At 35.2% G+C, this 26,451-nt stretch overlaps 1 protein-coding gene across 1 annotated transcript in view; it reads left to right on the top strand.

Annotated features, from left to right (window-relative positions):
• LOC106881037 (uncharacterized) overlaps positions 1-24,685 on the top strand; it is a 37,794-nt gene extending 13,109 nt beyond the window's left edge. Inside the window, exons 2-6 of the mRNA XM_089366542.1 lie at positions 13,862-14,033; positions 16,189-16,216; positions 20,997-21,143; positions 21,613-21,852; positions 24,333-24,685. Coding sequence (XP_089222668.1) covers positions 13,863-14,033; positions 16,189-16,216; positions 20,997-21,143; positions 21,613-21,852; positions 24,333-24,358 — 612 coding nt within the window. The 5' untranslated portion in view covers position 13,862 and the 3' untranslated portion in view covers positions 24,359-24,685. The remainder of the gene's footprint in view (positions 1-13,861; positions 14,034-16,188; positions 16,217-20,996; positions 21,144-21,612; positions 21,853-24,332) is intronic.
• The last annotated feature ends 1,766 nt before the right edge of the window (positions 24,686-26,451 follow it).

Genomic DNA, 26,451 nt, shown 5'->3' on the forward strand with positions numbered 1-26,451 from the left:
TCGACCAACTCCATCGCTACCTACATCAAGAACAACAATAACGCTACACTCTTTACCCACCACCACCACCACCACCACCACCACCACCACCACCACCACCACCACAACCACCACCACCACCGTTACCAGTTCCATCGATCGGGATCTATTCCTTCCATAGGTGCGGCGCTGAAAGTAAATTTCCCAAATCGGAAATCATTCTCCTGGCCAACTCCAATCTCAAGATTCCGACGTCTATTTTGGAAGCGGAAGACAGATTTTTTTCCAGAACAGAACTAATAAATTCTTGCGTCTACTATTAATATAGAGAACCCATATGTTCTTGCCATAGATATTCTCTTGGAATTGGTTGTATTTTGGTTTCTGGCAACAATTACTTGTTTCAACTCCAGCCACAAAAAAAAAAACGAAAAAAAAAAAAAGAAAGCAGAAAAGAACTAAAGAAACGTTGATTAAAACGAATTCTTCTCTTTTTCTTTCTCGGTCTCACTTATATTTTCTCCTTGTTGTTGTTGGTATTGGTCTTCTTCTTCTTCTTCTTCTTCTTCTTCTTCTTCTTCTTCTTCTTCTTCTTCTTCTTCTTCTTCTTCTTATTATTATTATTATTATTATTATTATTATTATTATTATTATTATTATTATTATTATTACTATTATTATTATTATTCCTCTTACTCTTTTTCCCCTTCCTCCTTTTCCTCTTCCTCCTCCTCCTCCTCCTCCTCCTCCTCCTCCTCCTCCTTCTTCTTCTTCTTCTTCTTCCTTCTTTCAAAAACAAACCCTCGACGCCGCCGCCGCCGCCGCCCTCTTCCTCCTCTCTGCTCATTCATTTCCTTTTCTTATTTCCTTCTCTCCCTTTTCTTTTCTTTTTTTCTCTCCTTTAACTCTGTCTGGTTCAGTTACATCCTGTGTTGTTGCGTTCAACATGACGTAACATCCGAACGTAATCTGATTCCAAAAATATCAGAATGTAATCTCAGTGGAAAGAAGCAGAAGAAGCAGAACACAAAGAAAGAAAAGGAAATGTGTAGAAACACACACACACACACACACACACACACACACACACATTTACTTACACACACACACACATCTACTTACACACACACACATCTACTTACACACACACACACACATCTACTTACACACGCCATCAATTTCCTTTAAAAATATTCTAGGCACGAACATAAGTTCCCGTTGGATAAAAATTAGATATGGCTCACCTCTCGTCAGCCATGGTGACAAGAATCCACATAGTCTTGCTGCTTTAAGGTTCAAAGGGTTTATTAGTTTTGGTATTACTCTTCTGGCTGAGCCAGAGACAATGAATCTCACTGCGGTGTTAGACCTTACTCAGATCAGGACTAAGAATGTAAAGGATAAGAACACAGAGGCGAGACGGAAAGCAACGGGCAGATGCATGTAGTACAATTCCATACACACACACACACACACACACACACACACACACACACATACACACACACACACACACACACACACACACACACACACACACACACACTCACACACACACACAGATACCTACACATATACATTCTAGTCTTTTGAGATTTTATTGAATCTCTCTCTCTCTATCTATCTATCTATGCGTTGGATATACATATATATATCCTGCATGTGGTAAGAAGCTTGCTCTCCAACCACATGGTTCCAGGTTCAGTCCCACTGCGTGGCACCTTGGGGCAACTGTCTTCTGCTATAGCCTCGGGCCAACCAAAGCCTTGTGAGTGGATTTGGTAGACGGGAACTGAAAGAAGCCCATCGTATATATATATATATATATATATATGTATATATATATATATATATATATATATATATATATATATATATATATATATATATATGTATGTATGTGTGTATGTATTACAGATTCAAACATGTGTGTATGTATTACAGATTCAAACATGTAATGGTCTTTGTGATTGACATAGCCTTTATTACTGTTAACGATTTTCACTAAAGCTGTTTCAAATTAATTTATATCAATTAACTTTGAATCTTAATTATGGAATTGTGGAATTAATGATTACTATTCATAATGAAACATCTGTTGAATGTAATTGAATGATGATTATCTTTGAAGTTTAGGCTTGCTTTTCTCTCTCTCTTTCTGTGTGTGTATAATATATATATATATATATATATATATATATATATATATATGATACACACACAGAAAGAGAGAGAGAAAGCAATATATATGTATATATATATGTGTGTGTGTGTGTGTGTGTGTGTGTGTGTGTATGCATGTATATATATGTACATGTGTGTGTGTGAGTAGTTAACGAACGGTTACGAATATTACTGTGAACACAACTAAATATGGGGGAACTGTTTTCTAAGTCGTAGTATTAAAACAAATTATTCCATGAAAATAGTTCCTTTTCAGCAGTGGAACTCGAAGTAGATAAAGCTACAAATAATAGCATGTAAATATTGGGTTTAAAAAATCTTTCGGACAGAAGATTTATGGCGTAAATTATTATGTTTTTTTTTTTATTGAGGCGAGAGCAATTCATTCTGGCCATGCTCAACACGTTTGACAATGAACCGAAATCGCTCAAACGGAAGAAAAAGAAAAAATACAGAAGTAAATTAAAATAAATGGTTCGGCTGAGAATGGAACCTGTGTAACAAAGATGATGCTGGTCAGAAGCTTACATCCATCTCTACGTCCACGTCACGTGCATACAGCCAGCAACTTCATTTTTTCTTTAACCCCCTCCCCTTTCTCCTTTATTGCTCCTCGATATTTTTATAAATGTTCTTTTATTTCCTCATCCAACCCCTCCTTTCTGTGCATACCCCTCTTCCCCCCTCTCTCTCTTCCTCTGAAAACGAAAGTGAAAGTAAGTGCAATATGAACAAAGCTGTAAGACGTTCGCCCTGTAGATTCTTAAGCACTACATCACTAAAGTAATTGTGTTACGGTGTTTTCCATATTCTTGCTTTGTATATCGGATCTCCCCAAGGATGAATGGAAATTGAAGAATTGACTTAGTTTAGGCTTAATTCCATTATGCGTCTACAGTTCTTTAGAAATTCAGTCTTAACTCCAAAATTACATTTTGGAGATTTGTTTGTCACTGATAATTTTTTGGCATTTTTTCTTATTCTTTTCTTTCTTTCCTTCTTTTCTATATAATTTCTCCATTTTTAGTCTCTTTATCTCTCCCTCCTCCTCTCCTAATTTCTCTCATCCATCTCTCCCCCCTCTCTCTCTGTCGTTATTCGTGTTTTTCTTAGTATTTCCTAATCATTATTTTATCATCCTCTTCTGTCAGTGTTTTAGCTCTTTTTCTCTTCATCTTTCCCTCTCATATATATATATATATATATATATATATATATATATATATATATACATAGTTACACATATATTTATGTAACTCATTATTGATATGTTTGTAATATATATATGCACAAACGCGTGCACACACACACACACACACACACGTACGCATAGCCATGCATATGTATGTGCATGCATATGTATGTGCATGCATGTGACTGTACGTGTGTGCAAATCTGTATCGTTCATCATCAAGATTTGACAGTTTCTGCTAATGGAACCACTTTCATATTTTCCTATTGTTGTTGTTGTTGTTGTTCGTCTTCTAACCATCATCTTCTTCTTCTTCTAACCATCATCATCGCCTTCGTCACCATTTGTACGTTTTCATTATTCACCGTTATTATGAAAGATATTCAAATATATTACATTCATTTCCATACAATATAACATCAATCTAGTAATTCTATACCACGCAAGTCAATCGCTAACCACATTCTACCGAAACGAAGCTGCCTCAGGACATATTTTTCTCGCTAAATTTATAAAATTTCCATTTTTGCGTTAGACACGACATTCTGTTTCGCCGGAGTGAGCGCCATTTTATCAACGTTGAGTCTTATTTTTTATTCTTTAATCCCTAATTATTCCAGAAATGGCATTCGTAACAGTTTGAGTTATTTATTGATTAGCCTCAGATGTTCCCTGAATAAGTAAGAATATGATCAAAGGCGTTCCAGCCGTGGTAATCCCATCTTTTTATTTTATTTATTTCTGATAGTGTATCTAGACTTATATTAACCACTGTCTCTTCTTCTTCTTCTTCTTCTTCTTCTTCTTCTTCTTCTTCTTCTTCTTCTTCTTCTTCTTCTTCTTCTTCTTCTTCTTCTTCTTCTTCTTCTTCTTCTTCTTCTTCTTCTTCTTCTTCTTCTTCTTCTTCTTCTTCTTCGTCCTCTCGTCTGGGGTAAAACGTATTTATTCACTCTTAATAGATTCTGGCAGATTCGAACATAAATACCTGATTGCTATTATTTTTCGTCATCGGAGAACACTTCGTCCCTTTAAACGCTGTCTGTTCATAACACGCGCAGTTCACCGACTTAAGAGTATTCCGAGACACTGCGGTGTTTCGACCTTTTTGTGTGTCTCCTCAGTCAATGCTACTCCGCCGGACTGATGACTCTCACAAAAGCACTTCTCTTGTTTATAGAAATCAACAAACAAATTATTTGCTGGTGTGTGTTGATGTCTTGCAAACAGACAGTCTGACATACAGATAAATAGACAGAGAGATAGACAAATAGATAGACAAGCACAGAGAGAGAGAGAGAGAGAGAGAGAAAGAGAGAGAAGGAGAGAGAAAGTGAGAGAAAGAAGGAGAGAGAGACAGGGAGATAGATCGAGAGATAGACAGACAGAGAGACACACAGACTGAAAGACAGTCAGACGGACAGGCAAATAGATAGATAGATAGATAGATAGAGAGAGAGAGAGAGAGAGAGAGAGAGAGAGAGAGAGTCAGAGAGAGACAGAGAGAGACAGAGTTTCACAAAAAATGGACTGAAATTGATTTGTTCGACCAAAGATCATTGAAGGCGATGCCCCAGCATGGCCGCAGTCTAATGCCTGAAACAAATAAAAGGTAACAGATAAAAGGAAGTAAATATAGTTGTTGTTGTGGTTGTTGTGGTTGTTCTCGTGATTCTTTCTGTTGATCTTGTTGTTGTGATTGTAATGATTTTTGTGGTAGTGATGGTAGTAGTAGTAGTAGCAACAGCAGCAGCAGTGGTGGTGGTGATGGTAGCGGTGATGGTGGTGATGTTAGCTGCAGAAGTAGCAGTGGCGGTGATGGCTGTGATGGTGGCTGTAATGGTGGTGGTGGTAGTAGTAGTAGTAGTAGTAGTAGTAGTAGTAGTAGTAGTAGTAGTAGTAGCAGCAGCAGTAGCAACGGAGGCGGTGATGGTGGTGGTGATGCTAGTAGTAGTAGTAGTCACAGCAGCAGCAGTCATAGTAGTGAAAAAGAAAAGAAAAGGAAACACGACGAAACCTCTGGCCGCCATAACCTGTTCATTGAGGTGGTTGGCTGATATTCCGAATCAGATACCCAAACCGAATAAATCACACACTCCAATTAATCCATCAGAGTGCCGGATTAAATGTCAAGCAGTATTCAGTTTCTTAAATGTCAAAAATGAGTTGCTAATAAGATTGTAATTTTCTGGATTATTAACCTCATCTTCTGAGATGGGAATCAGAAAGAAAAAAATAAGTGACCCTCTTGGTACTAGATTTCTGCGGAACTACTTCGACTTTGTTTCAATTAATTTTGAAAGTAACAGAAAAATTATTAAAATAACTTAGTCATAATTAAGCTGGCGTTTGGAACATAAATTAACATGGAAGTTTGATGGAAGGTTGTAATTTAGTTCTTTTCAACTCTTTTGTTACCGTGTTTCTACTGAAACACACAAACTTCGTTTCAATTAATTTTGGAAATGAAAATTAAAACATTAAAGTAACGTTATCGTTGTATAAAGCTGGTGTTTGGAGCATAAATTAACATGAAATTTTGATGGAAGATTTCTGTTGAACTACACATGCTTCGTTTCAATGAATTTTGAAAAGAAAGAATTTAGTGAAATAAATTTGTTGTTATTAAGATAATGTTTGGATCATGGGACAACACGAAATTTTGAAGAAAGGTTATAATTTAGATCTCTTTAAACCTTTTGTTACCATATTTCTGCTCAAATACACAGACTTCATTTCAATTAATTTTGAAAAGAAAGAATTTAGTAAAATAGGTTTGTCTTCATTAAGAAGGTGTTTGGAGAATAAACTGACATGAAATTTTGATGGGAAGTTTTAATTTAGATTACTTTAACACTTTTGTTACCAGCTTTTTGCCGAAACTCACCGTTTTTGTTTCAATTAATTGTGTGAAAATAATACATTTAAAAGATAACATTGTCATTAGTAAGCTGTGCTTAAGGCGGCGAGCTGGCAGAATGGTTAGCACGCCGGGCGAAATGCTGAGCGGTATTTCGTCTGTCTTTACGTTCTGAGTTCAAATTCCGCCAAGGTCGACTTTGCCTTTCATCCTTTCGGGAACGATAAATTAAGTACCAGTTACGCACTGGGGTCGATGTAATCGACTTAATACCTTTGTCTGTCCTTGTTTTTCCCGTCTATGTTTAGCCCCTTGTGGGCAATAAAGAAATAAGAAACGTTAGCACACCGGGCGAAATGCTTAGCGGTATTTCGTCTATCTTTGTGTTCTGAGTCCAAATTCCGCCGAGGTCGATTTTGCCTTTCATCCTTTCAGGGTCGATAAATCAAGTACCAGTTGTGTACTGAGATCGAGCTAATCGACTGGCTCTCTTCCCCCAAAATTTCGGGTTTTGTGCCTAGAACAGAAAAGAATATTCAAATCACGTCCTATTACGCCCCGTGTTCAAACCCAGCCGAGACCAACTTTGGTTTTCATCTTTTTGCAGTCGATAAAATAAAGGACCAAGGATCGATGGCCATTGACTTACTCCTTCCCTCTCAAAATTGCTGACCTTGTATCCAAATTAAAACAAAATTTCGCTTAAATTAATGTCCTTTGTTTCTTATAAATGTTAATAAAACGTCCATCATTTCGGCGAAACCAATTATCGCGTCTAAAGTGAAAATTAGTTTTATAAATTTAGCATGAGGAATATGTCTGAAGGCAATTTTGCGTTAGGATCAGTTAAGAGAATGATTGCATGGTATAGAATTTCTAAATTTATGCTATATTGTATGGAAATAAATGTAATATATTTGAACATGTTTCATAATAATCGTGAATAATGGAAATGGAAGAATGGTGATGTGGGTGATTATGATAATTCTTACTTTTGTAGGCAGAAGGCTTGAAATTCTTTGAGGAGGAGTGGCTAGTAAATTACATCGAGCTCAAATGGTACTTCCTTCATCAACCCCGAAAGGATGAAAGGCAAAGTCAATTGCCATGGAATGGCGCTCGGAATTTTGCTCGGCACACTAATGATTCTGCCTGCTCGCCACCTTACTAGGTGATGATGATGATGATGATGATGATGATGATCCTTTCTATTATAGGCACAAGGCCTGAAATTTGGGGTGAGGGGACTAGTCAATAGCATCGACCCAGTACGTGACTGGTATTTAAGTTATCGATACCGAAAAGATGAAAAGCAAAGTCGACCTCGGTAGAATTTGAACAAAGAATGTAAAGACCAACGAAATGCCGCCAAGCATTTCGTCCGGCATGCTAACGGTTCTGCCAGTTCGCCGCCTTAGACGACAATAATGATGATGATAATGATGATGATGATGGTACGAGGGGTTGGAGAAGTCGATTACATCGGCCCCAGTGCTTGACTGGTACTCATTTGACTGGTACTCAATTAAGATAAACCCAAGTATAAATATTTAGTTCCAAAGCAGGTTTCCCATTGTAGTTACCTGGAACCCAGCATTAAATGCTTCAAGTGCAGATATGAATTCTCTGTAACAGAATGCAATGAAGTGTTCCCCTGATTGTCCGTTGCGGTTAAGCATCCAAATGCTCTCGAAACATCCACTTCTGAGTTCCAAACAACTGAAATGATGAAACGGACGTAGGAACTAATAATTCCTTCTGGTGTTTATCTTAATTTTTCTCCTGCTAGAAATGTATTAAGGTTAGCTGAAATGTTAGAATGTCGAACAAAATACCCGGAAACCATTTTAGTAGCATTTCTTTATGTTCTGACTTCGATTCCCATCTGTTTCGACTTTGCTTTTCATTCTACTAAGATCGATCAAGTAATGCAGCAATGCAGTGAATACAGGTATCTGAGATCGATTTAATCGAATAAAACTTCCCGGCTTAAATGTAAATTCTTGTGTTTGTGATACGAAAACCTAATATTGATATCAATACATAACATACATGTGTGTGTTATGTGTGGGTGTAGGTATATCACTATCTATCTATATATATATATATATATATATATATATATATATATATATATATATATATATATATATATTTATATGTGTGTGTGTATAACATACACGCAAATAACCATCTATGTGAATATTTATCTGCCTATCTATATACATATACACACATAACGGACATAATACATATATGCATACACACATGAATACACTTTCGTATATATTTTTGTATGTAAACACACACATACATACACACAAGCACACACGCAACACTTACAAACACATGCAACCCTTAAACACAAGCACACAAGCAAACATACATATACGGTTGATACCGTAGTATGATGACGATATGATACTAAATCAAACGAAGAATACGAGTAAGATGAAGGAAAATTTTGGGATTTACTATATATATATATATATATATATATATATATATATATATATATATATATATATACATATGTATGTATGTATATATAGTAAATACAAAAATAAACGAAGAACAAATACAAAAATCAACAACGTGAGGAGGTGGTACATGTAAAGTATTAGCAGAAGCTCAGGAAAAGAAAGAAAGATGGTTTAACGTTTCGAGCAAAGCTCTTCTTCAGAAATAGAGGAAAGTCCAATAGAAAAGGAAGACAGAGGAGAAAAAATCGCCAACGATTCATATGTGGTTACAAGAAAACACAATCAAGCCTAAATAAAACAAAATATATTTGATAAAAAACATGTGTGTGTGTGTGTGTGTGTTTGTATATATATATATATATATATATATATATAATAATAATACAAATAATATGTGAGTATATGCATATATACGTACATGTATGTACATACCTACATCTACATGTATATATTATATATATAAAAAGAGAAAAGGAAAGAGAAATCATAATCAGGCCTAAACAAAAAATATATTTGATAGAAACATATGTGTGTGTGTGTGTGTGTGTTTGTTTGTGTGTGTGTGTGTGTGTGTATAATGGTATATCTTATCTTCATAACTTCAAGCAAACAACGGCTGCTGGCTAATATTATAGCATATTTTTATTTGATGAAGACAGTGAGCGAGGAGATTTCTACGTGACAAGGAGATTCCTACGTGACAAGGAGCAAGTTTTCGCGATTTCAAATCCCTTTAGTATACTCAACAGACACCGGATTCCTTAATAAATGATATTAATGACAGCCTGCTGACCTTCTTAAAGTATCTCTGCCATTTTCTAAAGAGCAGTTCTTAAAGTGGATACTGTAGATAGCAAAATATATATACAGTTCTATTCATTAGGTTTTATCAGATATGTTTCATATGTGATTGAAACTTGTAAGGCTAATACAGTTTACCACCACACATACACCCATCCATACATTCACACACACACACACACACACACACACACACACACACACACACACACACACACACACACACACACACACACGGGCTGGTAAATCTATACAACATACATGTATATGTATGTAGAAATGTAAGAATGAATATATATATATATATATATATATATATATATATATATATATATATATATATATGTATATATATATATATATATGTATATATATATATATATATATATATATATATGTATATATATATATATATTTATGTATATATATATATATATATATATATATATATATATATAATATTAGGGATAAAAATCCAAAATTATCGTATTATTTATTGTGCTATTACTTATTAATTTTTCTATATGTGACAATGGATTTTCATCGATGAGTTCATGAACCTTGGTTCTTTTCCCTAAAATTATATATATATATATATATATATATATATATATATATATATATATATATATATATATATATATATATATATTAAAGGAGACAAATAAAAAAGAAGAGCCAGGATAAAAACGCGTTTGGATTCGGTTCACATATTCCACCATTTATATGCATACATATATACATATAATTCGTGCACTTGGCTTTGTGTGAGTAAATGCCTATGTGACAATCGGGAATAACCAGTATTTTCAGAAAAAATATATCAAGCAGCTAATTTGTACATTACAAATACAGTCTGTAAGTGGAGCCGTAAAAATATGCGAGACTTCTCAAAAGTTTGACATGTGAATGTGTTTTTGTCTACATTCCAGCGATAGAGCTTTATATCGTTGTTAGAAACCAGTTCTTACCTTCCAGGAAGATTCAAAGACTAAAAAACAACAAAAAACATACATACAACCATACATACATACAACCATACATACATACATACATACATACATACATACATACATACATACATACTAATCTAATACAGATATATGCGAGAGTAACGGCAGATTGGTTTTAGCAATGTATTGGAAACGAATATTCCCCACTCCCCTTGCAATTCCACGATTCCTCCAAGATCAGCCTTCCTACGAAGATACGAAGTATGACGTCACAGAAAATACCCACGAGATAGACTAAACTCATCGTATACACAAATGCATATTCACAAACGAACGCACTCACACACACATGTACATACAAAAGTACATACATACATACATATAGATACATGCATATATATATATATATATATACGCATACACACAGATATACACTGCTAAAACATATACACGCACATATTAAAATATGGATTTTTTTCCTCCTCCGTGGAAAGAAAATGTATGTTAAAACTTTCCACAGACACACGGGCATACATACATACAAACATACATACAAACATATAGATATACATACATACATACATACATACACACACACACACACACACACACACTGACTCTACACATACTTTTAAAATATACATACATTTGTTATAATGTGGTTAATTATTTTACCAATTCCAAATGGAGATTATGTTGGCGTTTCTCAAACACACACTCACACACACGCGCTCGCGCGCCCGAGACATACAGACAGACGCATCGATATGTGTGCATATATATATATATATATATATGTGTGTGTGTGTGTGTGTGTGTAGATATATATATATATATATATATGTATATACATAGACATACATATATATTTATGCACATTCGTACATATGTATACATATGCATACACACATACATATATATATATATATTTATTTATATATATATCCGCAAACATATGTATATATATACAGCTATACATATGTGCATCTGGATGTATACATGCATATACCCAGATTATCGCATTTATACACACACACACGCTCACACACACACACACACATATATATATACACATACACACTTAAGCATAGACACATGTTACACGATGGTTAATTCTTTCAAAGAAATGTGATTACAGTTATTTCGAAATTTCTGAAAAAACGTACCACGTACACACACACACACACACACACACACACACACACACACACACACACACACACACACACACACACACACACACACACACACACACACACACACACATACACACACAAACTTTCTGTTCAATATTTCTTAAGCTTTAAGCGGATGAATGAAATTTTTTTTCCCTCTGGAAACCAACGAAGATTGTTTGAAATAAATATAAGCATGTAGGTTCAGGCATGGCTGTGGGGGTAAGATGTTTGCTTCCTAACCATATGGCCCCGGGTTCAGTCCCACTGCGTGGCACCTTTGGAAATGTGTCTTCTACCATAGCCTCGAACCAACCACAACCTAGTGAGTGGATTTGGTAGATGGAAACAGAAAAAATCCCGCTCTATATATCATTCAACTACGGTAGTAATTGAATAATATTCTTAAGGCTGCAGTTTACTCAGACAGACCGACTGATTGGCGATTGATTGGCGATTGATTGGCGGGCAGACAGACACAGACCAATCAGTAATCAAACATCTTCGTTTCTGCTCTCTATACAACAATGACCAAATGCGCCAAAGCTACTTGTTCGATATTTCTACGTTCATGGTTCAACGATTACCATTAATTAAACACACACACACACACACACACACACACACACACACACACACACACACACACACACACCTACACAAGCTCTCTCTTTCCCTTTTCTTCCACTCTCTCCGTCTCTCTTTTCTCGTTGTGTTATCATAAACGTGTGTTCTTGCGAAGCAGTGAATGGGTCGTAGGCAGAGCGGTGGAGTGCGTACGGAATCGACGAATTTGAGCCGTATTGAGAAGTGTGTGTGTGTGTGTGTGGGAAGGGGGGCAGTTGATTCGATCAACACCTCAGTACGCAACTGGTACTTAATTTATCGACCCCGAAAGGATGAAAGGCGAAGTCGACCTCGATGGAATTTGAACTCAGAGCATTAAGACAGACGAAATCTCGCTCAACATTTCGCCCGACGTGCTAACGATTCTGCCAGCTCACCACGCTAATAATAATCTTTTCTACTCTAGGCACAAGGCCCGAAATTTTGGGGGAGGTGGGCCAGTCGATTAGATCGACCCCAGTACGAAACTGGTACTTAATTTATCGACCCCCGAAAGGATGAAAGTCTAAACATTTCGCCCGACGTGCTAACGTTTCTGCTAGCTCGCCGCCTTACACACAATATAATAATATCAGACGAATGAACTATCTCGTATAACTACAATTGTTTCATTAAAAGTCTTTATTAAGACATCATATATCAAAATATAAATTCGTAATGGAACAATACTAACAATACCAGATAATCCAATCGTCTGCTTCTATTGTATTTTCACGCCACGCTTAATTTTCCATTCATCGTTGGATAATTTGGGATATTTTTTGGATACTATTGGAATTGGAGATTATCTAACAACAATGGCCTTCCTTTCATCGATGCATTCCATTGCGTATTACGATAATTCATTGCTTAACTGCCTGTTTTGCGTCATTTCGTCTGGCCAATTTGTGACGTGCTTCCCTTGGATATACAAAGAAATACTATCTATCTATCTATCTATCTATCTATCTATCTATCTATCTATCTATCTATCTATCTATCTATCTATCTATCTGTCTGTCTGTCTGTCTGTCTATTAATATGTCTGTCTGTCTGTCTGCCTATCTATCTATCTATATGTCTGTCTGTCTGTCTGTCTATCAATATTTGTGTGTGTATATATTTATATATACATAGCTCTTGTGGCAAAATTTGAAACCGTTATTATTATTATTATTATTATTATTATTATTGTTATTATCTAATATTAATATTGGTCAAATCCTCCTCCTGATCCCCCTCCTCCTGATCTCCCTCCTCCTGATCCCCCTCCTCCTGATCCCCCTCCTCCTGATCCCCCTCCTCCTGATCCCCCTCCTCCTGATCCCCCTCCTCCTGATCCCCCCTCCTCCTGATCCCCCCTCCTCCTGATCCCCCCTCCTCCTGATCCCCCTCCTCCTCCTTCACTTCTTCCTCTTCCCCGTCCCCCTCCTCCACGTCCTCCTCCTCCTCGTCCTCCTCCTCCTCGTCCTCCTCTTCCATATCATTATCATCGTTTCTGTAGCCGTATTACTTATATCCTTCGTTACGTTCAACGTATCTGTGTCCGTAGCTGAGTCAATATCCTTGCAGCTGTCTTATATATAAACATAATAATAATAATAATTATAATATAATTAATATATTTACAGGATGCTGAGTGCATTTCATTTAATGGTGTTGGTATTTCAAGCCGGAATCGCCTTAACCATCAGTTTGGCAGCAGGAACCAGTATCAAAGTTCCCTCTGGTATAGAACGTCTAAGAAAAGGTCTATCGAAAAAAAGTTACAGCGAAACCAACGTTCCTTATGAGTTTGAAGAGGTAAGAATCAAATCTAAAAATACACTCTACAAAAAAAAAAAAAAAAAAAAAAAAATATATATAGAAGGTAGTAAAAAGCTTGCTGCCCAACCACATGGTTCTGGGTTCGTTCCCACTGCGTGTCACCTTGAGCTCCTATCTTCTATTCTTGCAACAGACCGTTCAATCCCTGCGAGTGGATTTGGTCAACGGAAACTGAATGAAGGCCGTAATATATATACGCTTTTACTCTTTTACTGGTTTCAGTCATTTGACTGCGGTCATGCTGGAGCACCGCCTTTAGTCGAACAAATCGGCCCCAAGACTTATTCTTTGTAAGCCTGGTACTTATTCTATCGGTCTATCTTTTGCCGAAACGCTAGCTTACGGGGATGTAAACACACCAACATCAGTTGTCAAGCGATGGTAGGGAGAAAAACACACACACACGAACACACACACACACACACACACACACACACGACAGGCTTCTTTCAGTTTCCGTCTACCAAATCCACTCACAAGACTTTGGTTGGCTCGAGGCTATAGGAGAAGACACTTGCCCAAGGTGCCACGCAGTGGGACGGAACCCGGAATCATGTGGTTGGGAAGGAAGCTTCTTACCACACAGCCACACATTCTTTTATTCTTTTATTCTTTTATTCTTTCATCTGTTTCAGTCATTTGACTGCGGCCATTCTGGAGCACCGCCTTTAACTTAGTCAAAGAAGTCAACCCAAAGACTTATTCTTTGTAAGCCTAGTACTTATTCTATCGGTCTCTTTTGCTGAACTGCTAAGTTACGTGGACGTAAACACACCGACATCGGTTGTCAAGTGATTGTTGGGCGACAAACACAGATATAAACACATAAATACATACATATATACATACGAAGTTTCCTTCTACCAAATCCATTCACAAGACTTTGGTCGACCCGTGGCTATAGTAGAAAACACTTGGTCAACGTGCCATGTAGTGGAACTGAACCCGGTACCATGTGGCTGGGAAGCAAGCTTCTTACCACACAGCCACAGCCACACCTGCACCTATATATATATATATATATATATATATATATATATATATATATATATATATATATATATATATATATATATATATATATATATATATATATATATATATATATATATATATATATATATATATATATATATATATATATATATATATATATATATATATATATATATATATATATATATATATATATATATATATATATATATATATATATATATATATATATATATATATATTGGCTGCAATCCAATGAGCGAAACAAGTAAAAGACAAAAAAGACCTATAAACAATCATACAAACCCCAGATCTACTGAAGACATGCGAATTACAACTGAGACTTCTTAGAATAAAAAAGAATTCTGTATTTCCTTTGAAAGATAATGGCTGTTTGCTTCTACTTTATTGTCTTTCAATGTTCGTCGTTTTCTACTTTTCGAAATACCATTTATTTCACGACAAGTAAATACGTCAAAAAGATGATTCTATCGTTGAATTAAGAATTTTTTTATTCAAAAAATACGTGATTTTCTTTAGAATGATTGAAATTGTTTCTTCTGTTTGGAAATTTCCAAACACCATCTATTTTATTTTGAATCGTTGGTTTATATTTGGTTAATTACTAGTATAAATATTGATCATTCCTTTCTTTCCTCTACATCCTTTCCGTGTTATGTATTAGTTCGTCCGTGGGGAGGAAGGTGGTGTAGTGGGGTCCGATAGGTGATTGGCTTATGCTCTGAGGAACAGATTGTCAGCCCCCTCTTTGGCGCTCAACATTACTACCCACACACACGATTACACACATATGCGCATTTTCTTCCTAGTTTGGACAAGGCATCTGACTTCGAATATGAAGATGGCGTCGTTGAGTCTCGTCGTGCTCGTAAACCTTTATTTTCCAGGCAGTGCCTCAGCATGGGCGCGATCCAATGATTGAAACAAGTAAAAGAAAGATGTAAATGTTCATTTGTTGGTGTGTTACAATGACATAAAATCACAGGATTAAAGAGATTAAAGGATTACCCCCATGCCCCACCCCACAAAATCTACAAACATTTTTTAGCGAATGTTTGAGCTGCAATTTTGGTAATTTTTTGATAATGAAACATTTTTCGTTTTGTTTTTACAGCCATGTTACGGTATGGATAAAATTGAAGGTAAGACAAAACATTTGTCCTTTGGTTGAAGAAGGATGTACGTGTGGTTGAGTTATAATCTGTCAGTGTGTTGGCTATGCAATATAGACTCGGATTCACAATTTGGGTATTCGTATCTTATTGGGAATTCCTAAAAACAAAATCATGTGTAAGACAGTTCAGTATTCTTTGTAAATGCACAAAAAACCCGTTTTAAGGGCTACATATTTTGTATTGTTGTTATTGGATTAGCAAAACAATTATGAGAACGGAACCAAGGGTTAAGCCCCGCTTTCCCGGGAATTACCGGGTACGTCAGCTAGTAACTATCGTAAATATGAGGCTAATAAATTAACATAATTTATTACCAGTGGTTAGCATGCATAAATAAAAGTCATAAGACGTAACATATTTTCAAAAATATAAAAGTGGTTAGAATCTTTCTATACACAACGAGGAGACTTTTGACAGGACTCCTTACATGCTAAAAAGGCCACTGAAAACCTAAACTACGAAAAGAAGAATTCATGAGGCTCGCCGATTATAACACAAAATCGAACAAAAAAGTGAATTAGTTAATCCCGAACTCGAGTTTCGCCATTAATCTCCAAAATAAGCTAATTTGGGATCTGTGGCTCGTCAGTGAGATCGCTAATTAATGAATAATTATGTAGTTGCAAATACGTACCTGTTTGTGTATAGAAAGATTCTATACACTTTTATATTTTTAAATATTTTAAAATATATATATATATATATATATATATATATATATATATATATATATATATATATATATATACTAAATTTATAATTATATACATAATTATTTTAAAGAGAGGGGATTATTAACCACGCCAACACGCTAGATATAGATGCCAAATGACATCTATATCTAGCGTGTTGGGGTGGTCAATCCGCTTCCTTTAATATAGATATGTATATATAATTATAAATTTAGTATATAAAATTACCTACAAGCTTTTTATTTCACGCTGACCACTTCATTAAATTCATTAAAGTGATTTTATCCATAATTCTATATAAAGAATAATATATATATATACGTACACATACGTATATAAATGTATATGTACATGGATGTCTATGTACCTATCTGTCTATCTAAATTTGTTTGTGTGTGTATATGTGTATGTGTGCATGTGTCTATACGGGTGCGTGAACGTTATCCACAATTACCAACCCATTCAGAAAAGCTTCTTTAGTGCCCACGTAATCAGAGCCACCACACGCACACAAACACACACACACGCACACCACGTACATGCACACACACGCACACACAAAGATTGGCATCAGAGACTTAGCATATTCCATCCAAAAGGTCTTTTGCAAAAAAATTCCGGTTTCTATTTTGTAATTTCTACTGTGGTTCTGGTTTCTCATTTCAATATAATTAGATTTTAGTTTAGACCAAGCCAAAGAAATAAAACGAAAAAAACCCAGCAAAAAAAGAAACAAACAAATAAAAAAATAAAGAAAAAGAACATGAATATAAGCAAAATACCAACCAACAAATTACAAAATAGGAAAAATAAAGCGAAAAACAGAGAAAATGTTATTAACATGTCTTAATGTGTAATTTCGTAATATGCGCGCAATACCGTCGATATATATTGAAGTGGCGTGTGTGTGTGTGTGTGTATTTGTGTGTGTGTGTGTGTGTATGTGTGTGTGTGTATGTGAGTGTGTGTGTGTGTGTGTACGTGTGTATATGAATTTCTGATGTGTGTACAAATCTACATATGTTCCTATATATGCATATATGTATGAATATATACGTACGTATATTCGCATGTACACGTACACTCACACACACACACACACACACACACACACACACACACACACACATACATACACATATATATAAAAGATGGGGGTGGAAATATCTATATATATATGTACAATATGATTTGTTTACATCTCTAATCTTTTTTCAACACACACACATATATATGCACACACACATATGTATATATATTTGTGTGTGTGTATATATGGATGGATGTATGTATGCATGAATATATGTATGGTATGCATGAATATATGTATATGTATATGTGTATATATATATATATATATATATATATATATATATATATATATATATATATATATATATATATATATATATACGTATATACATACTTATACATATGTACACCTTTTGCATGCTTATATATATCCATACTTGTACACTCATACAGCCATACTTGTACATGAATGTATAATCATGGAATACATTTTGACCTCAAGGCATTTGCCGAAATGCACCACTTTTTAATTAAATAAAAAACCCCAAACATCTCACCACATTAATTAACATTTAATCTATTTATATGTATGTCAGTAGAATAAATGCTAATGGAATTATCTGTACGTACGTATGTATGTATATATATGTGTATCTCTCTCTCTCTGTCTCTGTCTCTGTCTGTCTCTGTCTGTCTCTGTCTGTCTGTCTGTCTCTCTCTCTCTCTCTCTCTCTCTCTCTATATATATATATATATATATATATCCACATATATATTATATACAAAGACAGGTACACATACACATGTATGCATACACATAACTACGTGTATGTATGTGTATACATATGCAAGAGTTTTAGTCATACAAATCGACCCTAGGACTTACTCTTTGTACGCCTAATACTTATTCTATCGGTCTCTTTTGCCGAACCGCTAAGTTACGGGGACGTAAACACACCAACGTTGGTTGTCAAGCGATGGTGGGGGATAAACACAGACACGCACACAGACACATATTTATATATCCACGACAGGCTTCTTTCAGTTTCCGTCTACCAAATCCGCTCACAAGGCTTTGGTCGGCCCGAGGCTTTAGTAGAAGACACTTGCCCGAGTTTCACAGTATAAAATATATATAAATATAAAATATATATAAATATGAAATATATATATATATATGTATATATATATATATATATATATATATATATATATATATATATATATATATATATATATATATATATAAAATATATATATATAAATATAAAATATATATAAATATATAGTTTTAGGGAAAAGAACCAAGGTTCATGAACTCATCGATGAAAATCCACTGTCACATATAGAAAAATTAATAATTAAAAGCACAATAAATAAGTATAATATAATACAAAGTAAATAACATATAATCTTTATCTTATGATATTTACTTTGTATTATATTATACTCATTTATTGTGCTTTTAATTATTAATTTTTCTATATGTGACGGTAGATTTTCATCGATGAGTTCATGAACCTTGGTTATTTTCCATAAAACTATATATATATATATATATATATCAATGAATGTACATGGATATGTGTATGTGTGCTTTCAACACATTGTGTATCAGTGCAAATACACTCAGAAATATACACACCATCCTACACCGTCGCATTCACGCAGGTAAGGACGACGTTCTCCATGTTCACAGCAACCACTGTCATCCTCCCGCTGGCCTTTAATAATGAACTGATGAGAATTTGTGGCTTCCCATTAGAATTTGTCATTTATTGAGTTATTTGGTGAACCTAGTATTTGTATACATACGTGTATGTATATGTATAAATGTTTCTGCGTACATATGTGTGTGTGTGTGTGTGTGTGTGTGTGTGCGTGCGCGCGCGTAGTGCGTACGTGTGTGTTAAACCCGAGGAACTTCTGAAGTTCGCAACCGATTTTCTCCAAACTAGGAACATACATTACTTATGTTCCAGAGATGGTTTTAAATTCTTAAATTTTTTCACATAATGAGTAATGCCCCCACTCCCCCGAGTGCAGAAGACCCTCTTTCGTACGACTGCCTGCATGGTGCACGCATTGTTTCTGTTCAAACTGGAAAAAAACAGCTACTGAAATGATACAAGTAGGTTGTATTAAATAGATGAACTGATGTAGACTTCTAACTGCATTGTCTTAGTGGTAGCAATAATATCCTGTTCCTATACTACCATAGGTAGCAATTTGTTGGAATAAAAACCGTTTGGAACGTACTATGTTTATTATGAAAAATATGCTAAAATATGTTAAATTCCGAGCAGCGCCGGGTATGTCTGCTAGTGTTGTATAAACATAGATACGGTCTGTGTGTGAGTGTATATATATATATATATATATATATATATATATATATATATAAATATATATAGTAACAGTAATCCATGGATTGAATTTATAAATATATTGATGTTTCTTACGACCATAATCCGTATTCCTGGGATGATTACTGTACAATCCGTTATATCAAAGGACATCAGGCAGATCTTAGTTCATGCATTCATTTCTTCAGGCGATATGGTATTAAAGTTGGAAGTAACGAATATATAACTGAAGGATGTTTATCAATTTTCACCATATATATATATATATATATATATATATATATGTATGTATGTATGTGTTGTTATTATTATTATTATTATTATTATTATTATTATTATTATTATTACTATTATTATTATTATTATTATTATTATTATTTTATGTTTGACTTTTGTTTTGCATTTGTACAAGTTGGATCCAAGTCTCACCCAGAGACCTCAAGAGACAACAAGTTAGAAGTTCATGTAGGTGTTATGCCTAGGGTACCATATATTTGGATTTGTACAGTTTTGTTCAAGTGAATGTTTAAGAAACCATAAGAAAATTATGTTATTATTATTATTATTATTATTATTATTATTATTATTATTATTATTATTATTTCGCCTGCCAGTAAAAATAACATTTCTATGTTTGTTTGTTACCTGTTTTTCTAGCTCTCCAAGAGCGGTTCCACCGTTTCTTTGATTTGAACAAAGATGGCAGAGCGACAAAGAAAGAAGTCACCAATTACCTCATGAAATACGATCCTACCGTTTCAAAAAGTTTGGTGGAAGAATTCATAGCAAGCAGAGATCTAAATAGTAAGTAAGACCACATTAAGATGGGGACAACTACAACAGTAGCTGCAGCCACCGTTACTGCTGCTGCTGCTACTACTACTACTACTACTACTACTACTACCAACAACATCTCCCCAACAACTCCTATAAACGTCTCACCGCCGCCGCGGCCACCACCGTTACTCACACAAGCACAACCACTACCGCATCACCTCCACACCACCACCGCTACATCCACGACGACGACGACGACCACCACCACCACCATCACCACATCTTTCTTCAGATCGTGAACCTCGTCTGATTGTTTACAACAGAACAGACTCAAAAAACATGCATGGGAGACTGTGATAGTGTTAGACCAAGTGAAGTATTAGGTTCACAACTCAAAAACAAATATTATCCCTCTGATAGTTTAAATTAAGTGCTTTAATTAAATTAAAATTGTTTAAATTAAATGGGTAAACTCTACCGGTTCTTTGTGTTGCAGAAAATGGTATGATTGATTTTATTCCGGAGTATATCCTGGCAGTGAGTCATCCTGAAGTTAATTCTATGAAGGCACGTGAATGGTTTACACTAGAAGACGCCAACAATGACAATATCATCACAAAAGACGATATTGAGAAGATCGGATTGCGGATGGGTATGAGTGATGAAGAAATACGGGACAGCATGAGTTATTACGCTCTCGGTGACGAAAACGGTGATGGCAAGATCACTTGGTCAGGTGAGATATTGGTCGTTATTCTCTCCTTCTTACACCAGCTGTTTCTTTGTGTATCTATGTCTGTTTTTCTCCTTAGACATACATGCGCGCGCGTGCGCATGTGTAGAACAATCTGTATATCCTACTTAACGTAGATTCACTGTAAGAACGCCATAATACTGCGGTAGCTGTCTTGAGAAAGCATCTCGTATAGACATATAGTGCTAAAAAAGGACAGAAGTATGAGACGAAAAATAACCAGCATCGGCAGTGGAACTGCTAGATCACGTAATTTCTGCAGATTTGTGCGTCATTAGCAGCAGGTATCCACTATTACCGCATGTTAGCAAAACTTCGCCTCTAATGATATATAGAAAAGACAGTGACTAATTGGTCACTGGTGTCACAGATAGCTGGCGGGCTGGGTAAAAATGAGTTAATAGCGACGGAAGCTGTATGAGTACCGAAGACATATATATATATATATATATATATATATATATATATATATATATATATATATATACACGACTGATGAAGAAGAGTAGGACAACTGTCATGCTGATGATGCTAATTAAGGCGGAAACACGTGTCTACAACTGTCTTCCCCGGGAAATAACATTGCTCTCTTAATGACGTGTCAATTCTGAAGAATTCTTGATTCTTGAATTTTTCTCCCCTTCTTGATTGACATTTGGTCATTATGAGACATCCTCGAGAGGCAGGGATAATTTTGATAAAGCAAGAATTTATGTTGTATGGTATTTAATATACCTGGATTTGTCTATGTTCGTGTACCTGCCACTGTTCACCCAGAGTGATCCCTTAGATCATTTTTGCATAATTTATGCACATACACTCATAGATACATTTTTACAAACACACGCACACACACATGTATAGTCTTTTATCTCTTTTACTTGTTTCAGCCATTTCACTGCGGTCGTGCTGGAGCACCGCCTTGAAGGGTTTTAATCGAACGAATGAACCCCAGGACTTATTTTTAAAAGCCTAGTACTTATTCTATCGGTATCTCATGCTGAACAGCTATGCTACAGGGACGTAAACACACCAATACCAGTTGTCAAGCGGTGATCGGGGGAGACAAAAACAGACACAAAGACACACACACATAGATATGTATACATTCGGAAACTGAAAGAAGCCTGTCGTATACATATATATATATATATATATATATATATATATATATATATATATATATATACGACAGGCTTCTTTCAGTTTCCGACTACCAAATCCACTCACAAGGCTTTGGTCTGCCCGTGGCTTTAGTAGAAGACACTTGTCCAAGGTGTCACGCAGTGGGACTGAACTCGGAAGCATGTGGTTGAGAAGCAAGCTTCTTACCACACAACCACGTCTGCGCCTATTGTATGTAGTCATGTAATTGTGTGTGTGTCTGTGTATATGTGAGTGTGTGTGTGTGTATGTGTGTGTATGTGACGTATTGTAGAAGACGAGAGTATGCATCATTTTACAGTTTTGTCACAAAAAATTCACAATTTTGTTTAATGTTTTCCAAAGAATATCGATGTTTTAGCTTCGTATTTTTTGCGAGTCAGCAAATTATTCACAAATTTGAATACGTGAACCATTATTGTCTAATAATCGTCGATATATTGGAATAAGAAAGCAAGTGGAACTTTGTTTCATTATGTCTTTTTAATTTATATCTAATATAAATTAGATTCGCTTGTTTAGGCAGCCATTTGTCTCTACACCGTTTCGAATTCTCTGTGCCAATCTCTCGTTCGTTTATTACCAACAGTAATCCCTCGAATCTCGCAGGTGTTACGTTACAGAACCTCTCACAGAAACAAATTCAAATCTAATAAAATATAAATACCTATCGGCCTCAGAAACCCGGATATAGTGAGTAGCTCGCGATATAAATTTACATATATTAGCCAGAAAAATCCGCGATGTACTGAGTACACGATAGGGGAACCGCGATGTACTGAGTACGCGATAGGTGAACCGCGATATAGCGAAGGATTACTGTATACTCCAACTTAAATTCCAACGTGAAATACAGTGAATTAAGCTCTATTTCTTTTCGTGGATAAAGACGAGGTTTTGTACGTATCTTTATGAAAAAAGCAACTTTTGAAATTTTGTTTGATATAGGCGCAGGCGTGGCTGTGTGGTAAGAAGCTTGCTTCCCAGCCACATGGTTCCAGGTTCAGTCCCACTGCATGGCCCCTTCTACTATAGCCTCAGACCGACTCAAAACACGCATAAATATATACATATATTGTAGAAGACACTTGCCCAAGTAGAAGACACTTGCACAGTGGAACTGAACTTGAGATCATGTGGTTACAAAGTGAGCTTCTTAACGACAGAGCTATGCCTGCGCCTATTACATAATATTATGAAATATTGATTAATAGGCTTCCATAACAAAACAACTGTGAAAACCGTTGCATTATGGGATTAAAAGTTTTAACTTTTTTACTTTTTCAATCTTGTTTCAGAATACAAGATACTTCAAGGGCTATAATTTGCGAGAAATAAAACCCCTAAAGAATGGATGTGGTGAAGAGAAACCCTAAAAGAAAAATAAAAGGAAGCCCTTTTCAATGTCACATGAAAAAAAAAAAAAAAGGTGTTGATAAATCCGGTTTCATACAGAATATTTAATGCTTTCTTAAATTGAACTGTAACAATTTCTTCTTATTTATTTTTTAAATGATTTTCGTTAAAATTATCACCGTTTATTGATTGGTTGATTTTTAACAATGTGTTTTTTGTTAATTTTTTTTTAGTATATTTTGAAGGATTATGTTGTAAAATATTTCAATAAAATCTTCATATGACTGAAAGAAAACAGATTGTTAGCGTCCTTAATTGATTGTTAGACAGAGAATGAATTGTAAGAGATATTGTTTTCTACTCTAGGCATAAGGTCCTAAATTTTTGGGGAGGGGGCCAGTCGATTACATTGACCCCAATACTCAACTGGTACTTAATTTATCGACCCCGAAAGGATGAAAGGCAAAGTCGACCTCAGCGGAATTTGAACTCAGAACGTAAAGACAGACGAAATACCGCTAAGCATTTCGCCCGACGTTTCTTATTTCTTTATTGCCAACAAGAGACTAAACACAGAGGGGACAAACAAGGACAGACAAAAGGATTAAGTCGATTACATCAACCCCAGTGCGTAACTGGTACTTATTTAATGAAGCCTGAAAGGATGAAATGCAAAGTCGACCTCGGCGGAATTTGAACTCAGAAATACCGCTAAGCATTTCGCCCGACGTTTCTGCTGGTGCATTCCATCATTGGAGAACAACTACTTCTTTCAGACAATTTTGCACTCGAAAAAGTGACGTAAATTATAGTTCCTTAATAAAAGTGGTTTTTCTTTTAGCCTTTCAAAAGCAACCATAAGATGTCGAAGTTTTGCTTCAGCGATAAAATCACCTTCCACATTCTCTGGAAGAAGATTACTTATTATTATTTTTTTTTTTTCACTTCTTTTCTCCTTCAAGATGCTCGCCCTTTTCAGGCGACCTGGGTCGTAGACTAGAGAGGTTGTATTGTTTAACAAACACCAATGTCTCGACGTAAAGACGATCTTTTGGAAAACGGATGTTAGGTTTCGTATTTGACGAAGGTCGTCAGTGCACCAACGGAAGCAAGACGGTAAAACCTGTTGTTTGTTTTTACTCACAGTTTGTCCTTCTGGGAATTGAAAAGGGATTCTGTTATTTCATACTTGTCTAGAGCAGCATTTCCTCTACTCTTTTTTTTGCTTTCTTTTTCAGTTCCACGATCGATTTCACGCCGTTCCTTCGAACATTCGTGAAGTCGATGAGTTATAGACAGATAACTGCCTCTCCGAGCGGTGTTTCAATCTCCGCCGTCTTTTTAGATTGATCATGATTGATGATAATGATCAGTTCTATATTTACAATACAGAAATTCAATAAAGTATACAATACAATAGCATTCATAATGATATAATTACAATGGTAATTGTGAAACTAAAGGTCAGATCGATTTATGCATTGTTTAGCAGTCAACTAGGTTCAAATATTATAAAAAGGAAGAACACTTAACAGACAGTAATGAATAAATTAATAAATAAAACAGGCAACATTTTTGGTATGTAAAAAAAATACACCAAAAAATTCCAAAAGGAAACCGAAAACGAAATAACATATATGTATGTGTGAGCTTGAATGTATGTACATATAAATATATACATGTGTATGTATATATGTATGTATATATATATACAGTCAGACACATATACATGTATATATAAGTATAAAAAATAATAAGAAAAATGATAAGAGTAAAAATATGAAAAGTTGCATGTGTGTGTGTGTGTGTGTGTGTGTGTGTGTGTATGTGTGTTTATGTTCACGATATGATAATTTGATACGGAAAAAATGTATTCATGCGTGCAGTGTGTATAATAAAATAGAGAAAAATGAGAAACTGGTTGGATTGGAAAAAGGAGAAACAAATAAACAGAAAAGTAAAAGAAATAAAGGAAAAAAATTATGGAAAAAAATACGAAAAAGGAACGCGATAAAGAAGGAATGTGAAAATCTGTAAAATCAACAATAACAACAACAAAAA

This window comes from Octopus bimaculoides, chromosome 19, assembly GCF_046866305.1.
Source record: "Octopus bimaculoides isolate indiv1 chromosome 19, ASM4686630v1, whole genome shotgun sequence".
NCBI lineage: Eukaryota > Metazoa > Mollusca > Cephalopoda > Octopoda > Octopodidae > Octopus > Octopus bimaculoides.